The 6,712-nt window shown below is 44.7% G+C and overlaps 1 protein-coding gene and 1 long non-coding RNA gene across 2 annotated transcripts; both read left to right on the top strand.

Annotated features, from left to right (window-relative positions):
• Positions 1-398: 398 nt before the first annotated feature.
• Positions 399-3,186, top strand: LOC119277005 (glucosidase 2 subunit beta-like). Its single transcript, XM_037558201.1, has 6 exons — positions 399-544; positions 622-735; positions 1,221-1,316; positions 1,445-1,630; positions 1,714-1,821; positions 2,703-3,186. Exons 1-6 carry the CDS (start codon positions 424-426, stop codon positions 2,705-2,707), a joined length of 630 nt encoding a protein of 209 aa, XP_037414098.1. The 5' UTR covers positions 399-423; the 3' UTR covers positions 2,708-3,186.
• Positions 3,187-4,727: 1,541 nt separating this feature from the next.
• On the top strand, positions 4,728-5,005 carry LOC119277006. Its single transcript, XR_005136886.1, has 2 exons — positions 4,728-4,846; positions 4,939-5,005. It is a non-coding gene; the product is annotated as an uncharacterized LOC119277006 (long non-coding RNA).
• Positions 5,006-6,712: the final 1,707 nt, after the last annotated feature.

The raw sequence follows: 6,712 nt of genomic DNA, 5'->3' as shown, positions 1-6,712 counted from the left end.
ATGCCGTAAAATCCCAACAGACCCCTGAGAAAGGGATGGATTGGAAATCCTAAGCCCCGCAAAAGAAATGGAACGAAGCACTGATTCGCCGCGGGAACCAAGGCGATGAGGACGACGAAGCGGCGAGAAGAGCCGAGTCGCTGCCAAGGAGGGCCCGTCGGTTTTCGCGCCAAAAATGTTTCGGCGGCGCCCCCAAGCGTCCCCAGCGTGCCGGGTTCGGCCTGGGTTCGCCGACGTCAATTTCGGTTTGATCCGGCCTTTGGGGACATGACTGTGCCGTTTTTTCGACGTCGACGCGAAAAAATCGTTTGGGAGGCCGTTCCGGTGGCGCGGCCGGAGATGCTCACAGCGAACGAAATGCGTAGTTGGAGTTGCCCTGACTCCTTGAGATCCGGACCAATCGAAGGTCGCATCCAACGGCAGATGACGCCCCCACAACAAAGTCGTCGCCTGGTCTCCTCCGCCGCTCCCGCCACTCTCCTGCTCCTGCTCCTCGCCGGCACCGCCGACGCCGTGCCACCGCTAGTCGGCGTTTCTCCCCAGGGTGAACGAGCCACATGCCTGTGCGCCCCTCCTCCGCATCTGTTTCCTCCTATCGTCCTGACCAAATTGTTTCTGCAGACGAGGCGTACTTCGCGCCGCAGGTGATCGCTTGCAGGGACGGCTCGGGCTCCTTCCCCAGGAGCCGGCTCAACGACGGATACTGCGATTGCACCGATGGAACCGACGAGCCAGGTTTTTCCCTGTCTGCCCTGGATTTGCCCGAACTTGACTGCGAAGTCCCCAACTGTGTAGATCTGGTCGATTTTGCTGATGTGATTACGTCTGATTGGAATGTCGTGGTTAGGTACTAGTATAATTCATTAAAGCAGTTCAGCTTTTGTCTTGCTGATTTAGTTACGCCAGTTGAAACTGCAATTCACCAAACTAAGTGCAAGAGTGAAATGTTTAACTTTGACAGTACTTTGCAGTTTATTTTCCGGCAGTTTACGTCAGAATAAGCTATATTAGGCCAGCTATAACAGGATAGCAATTGTGTTTGTTGTTGTTGTGCTAGCTGCAATTGTGGCAGGCCTTGCTGTTACTCTTCCTGTAATTCTGAATGCTCACTTTAGAAAACTCTGCCACACAACAATTTTTCCTCGTCACTTGATGCTAACAGCAATGCCCAAGATATTCACTAATGTAATGTTGGCATTCACATTATTTGCGTCATACAGGCACTTCGGCTTGCCCAGAAGGCAAATTTTATTGTACAAACATTGGAGATCTTCCTCGTATCTTGTTCTCTTCGTTTGTGAATGATAACATTTGCGGTATGCTATTGATTTTGCAGACTATCATATCCTTAAATCATGCGTTTCCTTTACTAGTTTGTACCTAGTATTTACTGGATTCTGTTTTGTTAATAGCAGAAATTTTGGTACTATTTCTATGTTTGTAGATTGCTGTGATGGAAGTGATGAGTATGAAAGTGGCATCCATTGTCCGAACACATGTAAAAAGAGACATGATAATGCCGAGACAGACAATGGTGTTAGTGAGCTGTCAGTCGCACATTTAGGTGGAACTGACATAATTTCTAGTAAACATACACTTGACATAGAAGATCTTATCCAGAAGCTAAGAGGTACTTTCCCTTCAGAATGCTAGATGTAGCTGTTTCTGGAACAGTATGTTTTTAATACCTGATTTCAATTGTCCTGTTTACAGGATTAAGAATGGCTGCAGTTGTTGAACTGGGTCTTGTTGTATGTATATTCGTTTTCTACTTTGCTCGACGGAGCACTCGGGCACGGAGGAGACAATATATTTTGAAACGTAAGCTTTGGCCCCTCCAATTTTTAAGTGTGTTCTTTCTTTCTCTAGTACTCCCCCCGATACATATTTATTGTCACGGCTTTAGTACAACTTTGTACTAAAGCTGCAGCAATTAATATGTATTGGAGGGAGTAGTATTTTGTGAAATAACGTAAAGTGGAAGCTTCTTATCTTGTTAGAACAAAATGAAGGAACATGTAGGATAAGTGGCATGTTCTATTTCTCTCTCTCGAACAGACGCGCATCAAAATGCATGTCGCTCTATATTAGAAGAAGAATGTCATGAAGTTGCAAAGCAGTTCCTACCACACCAGTGGCATCTACCATGCGTCAACAAAAAAAACGTATGAAGACTAACCTAAACCAAGACGAAAACAAGAGAAAAAAACTGTCCATGAGGGTCTGGACCCGAGAGGTGTGATTGTATATCCACCCCCGTCCCGCCCAAGTGAGTTAGGCTGAACATGATAAGATAATTGATTTGTTATTCAGCTAAGCTGGTTTATATGTCCTGGCATTTGAGTGATGCTTTATTATTAGTAACTTTGCTGTCATTCAGAACTATGGAAATGTTAAACGTATTCAAAATGTTGCCGATTTTTCATCATTTTCCTGGATTGAGCATATTATATTCTGTTCGTTTTTAGACCAAGAAGTTTTTCAAGATTTAGGGGGATATTTGAGTGATGGGTATTGTTTCGAGGAGCTTCAGTATTTAGCTTGAATGACACCCTAAAAAGGACCCCTCATCCAAACACACTCTTATCTTATGATCTACGGAACTACTTTCTACTTGCAAGCACATGACAGCAATCTTAAATTCAACGCACTGTGATGAAATATTCTTGGTGAACTCACCAAATTAACTGTGTTATTTTCAGGTTAGAAAAGTTTTAAGCTTGTAGGGCTGATCGAGAATTGGAGATGGGAAGGTCAGGCATCCACAAGGTTTCTACAAGTAACTAGTCTACACATCTGCTGTTAAAAAGAAACTAGGCTAGGACAGTCATGATTTATCCATGGAATATTTTCTCACCGGCCTTCCTGCGCCGGTAACGGCAGTTCAGTGCTTGTGTGTATATTAAGTTACTATTGTGTTCGTGTGTTGTTGGCGATGGCATCCATATGGTGGGGGTGGTGCTGTTCGCGGTAAGAGCATGGTTAACAATACAACCAACAATTGGCTATAAGTTGTCATGTCATCTAGAGCCAACTTAATAGTGGAGCTCCCTTAATAGTCGGCATGTACAGCAGTAAATTTTAAATGTGTACTACCTTATTAATAGTTGGCCTACTTTACAACCTCACAAATTGTCTTTGGGCTCGTCTGCAGCCGGCTACTAATCATCAGTCTGCTTCTTTTCTCTCTACTCTATAAATGGTATGACATGATCTCTTTTTGCTCCACATAAACGAATTTGAAAAAGAAAGAAGTCTTTAGCTCCCTTCAATTGTCTTGGGTCGAAGATCAAGCATGAACTTCTCCCTCATCTAAGGTTGGGTTGTGGATAACAGGCTTCCCCTTGGGCCGGATCTTCCTGCTTATGTCACCTTATTGTAATTGCTCTAAGTTGTCTTGGTGTTGCATTCGCAGCCGACACAAGGAGCCAGTCAGCCAGTGGTATTTTGGCCGGCCCGTAGATTGGCGTCCGGCGAATTGCGACTTGTATCGTTGGGCAGAGCCAGGCCTGGGCGTTTGGTCTAACCGAAGCTTTCAGTTCGGTTTTCCAGATTTAAAAAGAATTCGGTTTCCTAAAAATGCAACCCGATCGGTTCCAGCATAAGTATGTAACCAATATTTTTCTGAACCGAAGACTCGGTTCTTTGATCGGTTCTGACCGAACAAACCGGAAGTTTAGGCACGGGAATCTGTTTTCCTTTTTAGTGAGCCTGTACGTGTCACAAGCAGTGGATGAGACAAATGGCTAGCTGGTACTACCTTTTATAGTCTTGCCTACGGTACCTTTCTCTGTGGCTCCCTGAGGTGGTACTAAACCAAAAACTACTGTAGTGCAATTAACGTATTTTGCATGGGCCGGTTGCTACAGAATACTTGGGCCATACCAAACGTGTACGTTGTTAAACTGGGTCCAACAAGAACTCTGAGAACTTAGAGCGCTCGGTCTACATGGGCCAGCTGGCCCAGCCGGCCATGGGCATCGACAGGGTGGGTACAGGAAGAGCGAGGCGTGTTCTGTAGGTTCGGGTTATTTGGTTATTTCAGTTATCCAGGTGCTAAAACCGAAATTACATAATAAATTTCGGTTCTGCAAATTTGACAACCGAAATAGGAACCTAAATTTTCGGTTTCGGTCCATTCGGTTTCGGCCCCGGTTATTTTGGTTCGGTACATCGGTCCTCGGTTAATATGCCCAACTCTATGAAGCTCCGTCCGTGCGTGTTTCTGTCTGTGCTTGTTATCCGAGCTGAAGTTGTGACTGCCGCTTTGCTGCCTGTCTTGTCTTTTGGGATGGATGCATCAATGTTTGTCCTCGTAGGTGCATCAATCTTTGATCACATGATGCTTGCCTTGATGTAATGTCCACGGTGCTGTAAGAAATTCTGGCTGATGGTAGTGCGTATCCTGTTTATTATATCACTCTCAATAGAGAATTACTACTATACGTACGACATTATTTCATCCGACGCTGAACCATCACCCTTGATCAAACAGTATCCAACTTCACACTTTTGCATCGGTAACTTCACATTTTGAACCTTAAACCCTTTCTAGAAAAGAAATCACCTCATGAGAAAAAGAAAAGAAAAGAAAAAACCTGCTGGGCCTTTGGGCTTACGATGATACACCCACCCCACAATGTTCCTGGCCCACTAGGGTTTTACGCCTCGTCCCTTCACCCGCCTCTTCGGCCTCGTCGCACTCTGCTTCATCTATAAATCCCCCCGACCCCTTAATCCCTTCCCCGCGCCGCCGCCGTCTCGGAGCATCGCACGGCAGCAAGCCCGTCGCCCCCCACCGCCGCACAGCGACCTCAGCCACTCCGGCCAGGATGGTCGCGTTCAGGTGAGTTCCTCTTGCTCGTACGCACCGCTATCATGGCGATTAGTCCTCGTCGTGTGATCTGAACTGACCATTTGGCTCTCGCGCTCGTGCAGTTCCACCAGTACCAGGTGGTCGGGAGGGGCCTGCCGACGCCGACCGAGGAGCATCCCAGGATCTACCGCATGAAGCTCTGGGCCACCAACGAGGTCCGCGCCTAGTCCAAGTTCTGGTGAGGAATTTACGATTCGAATCTGGAAGCCTCTCGAGAATGCGTGAAGAAGAGCAACGGCCAGATCCTCGCCTTCAACGAGGTGAGCTCTTCTTCCACGCTCATTTTAGTTTACTCCGTGGTTGAATGGTACTCCCTCCGTCCGGAAATACTTGTCATTGAAATGGATGTATCTAGATGTATTTTAGTTGTAGATACATCTATTTTCATTCATTTTGATGACAAGTATTTCTGGACGGAGGGAGTACTAACTTGGCAATGCCATTAGAAGGATATCCGAGTGTGAGATCGTTGTTAATTTATTTGCATTAGTGTACCACCAACTGTTCTCGTTGGTCAAAATGCTACAGGCGTCTGCTGTAACTTCTGATTAATGTTAGATGGTGAAGAATTCAATCATTGGCTTCTAGTGCATGTCTGACTTATAGTGTTACCTTCGTTCGATCTGTAGATTTTTGGTATTCTGGTTGCCTTACCAAAGAAGGACTGGATACAACATGTACAAGGAGTACCGTGACACCACCCTTAATGGCGCCGTCGAGCAGATGTACACGGAGATGGCTTCCCGCCACCGTGTCAGGCCCCCCTGCATCCAGATCATCAAGACGGCCACTGTCCACTTCAACATCTGCAGGCGTGATAACACTAAGCAGTTTCACAGGTCGGACATCAAGTTCCCGCTGGTCTACCAGAAGGTCAGGCCACCAAACAGGAAGCTGAAGACGGCCTTCAAGGCCTCGAGGCCAAACTTGTTCACGTGATAAGTCATCCGCTCATAACCTGTAAGCCCGTCCATTATGAAGCATCATTGCTAGTTCATATTAATAGTATTGATATGCAACATTTTCTTATTCTTAATTCTAGATAGCAGTTCCGCGTAGTGCCCTTTATGGGCTTGACAACCCTTTGTTTAATCTTTGTAACATTTGTGGTTATATGACTGCCTGATTCGAGTACCTTAACTCTCTTTTTGCTCCAATGTTGTTTATCTGAATATCTATTTTTGTTTGTTTTCCTTATATAATGATTGGTACAAACCATTTGCCAACTCAGGGTTGTAATAATCTAGTTGACTTTGTTTCTTGAATGTACTTTCTCATACTTATGTTCTATTCTCATCAAATTGCACAAATGGACTTTGTCTATTTTTAGTCATGTTAATATGAGCAGTGACTTTGTTCTGTCTCAAATAGTGACATTGTTGAGTTTTTATACGAGATACTTTGCTTTTGAACATCACTACAAAGGTTTCAGTAGTTAGCATGGCAACTTTGCCGAGGTTACCAACAGTTAATTTGGTTCCCTCCTTTTCCCTGTTGCCAAAATCATGCTTGCTGTTGGATGTTTTTATTTATGTTCATTAACCTGATGGTTTAAGGGATTGACGTCCATGCAAACACTTCTAAATATGTTTCTTTAATTCTTTTTAGTTATCAGCAACTTTGCCGAGGCTGCCAAGATATAATTTGGTTTCCTCTTTTTCCCTGTTGCTTATAACAGTTGTCAACTGTATGCGCTCATTGACCTCATTAGGTTTATGGTATGCATACTTGCCAACATGCTTGGTAGTTCCACACTGCATATACACTGTAGTGAATAAGTATTCTCTAAACTCTGCCAATATATTTGAGTTTTTGTCACTAGATCTCATTTATCAT

Source organism: Triticum dicoccoides, chromosome 3B, assembly GCF_002162155.2.
Source record: "Triticum dicoccoides isolate Atlit2015 ecotype Zavitan chromosome 3B, WEW_v2.0, whole genome shotgun sequence".
Lineage (NCBI taxonomy): Eukaryota > Viridiplantae > Streptophyta > Magnoliopsida > Poales > Poaceae > Triticum > Triticum dicoccoides.
This window is presented reverse-complemented; position numbering and strand designations above follow the sequence as displayed.

Excerpts from the sequence above, each read along its gene's own strand:
- LOC119277005 (XM_037558201.1), top strand. The coding sequence starts at position 424 with ATGACGCCCCCACAACAAAGTCGTCGCCTGGTCTCCTCCGCCGCTCCC. Across the intron at positions 736-1,220 it reads CGATGGAACCGACGAGCCAG|GCACTTCGGCTTGCCCAGAA; the intron begins GTTTTTCCCTGT and ends TGCGTCATACAG. Across the intron at positions 1,631-1,713 it reads TCTTATCCAGAAGCTAAGAG|GATTAAGAATGGCTGCAGTT; the intron begins GTACTTTCCCTT and ends TCCTGTTTACAG.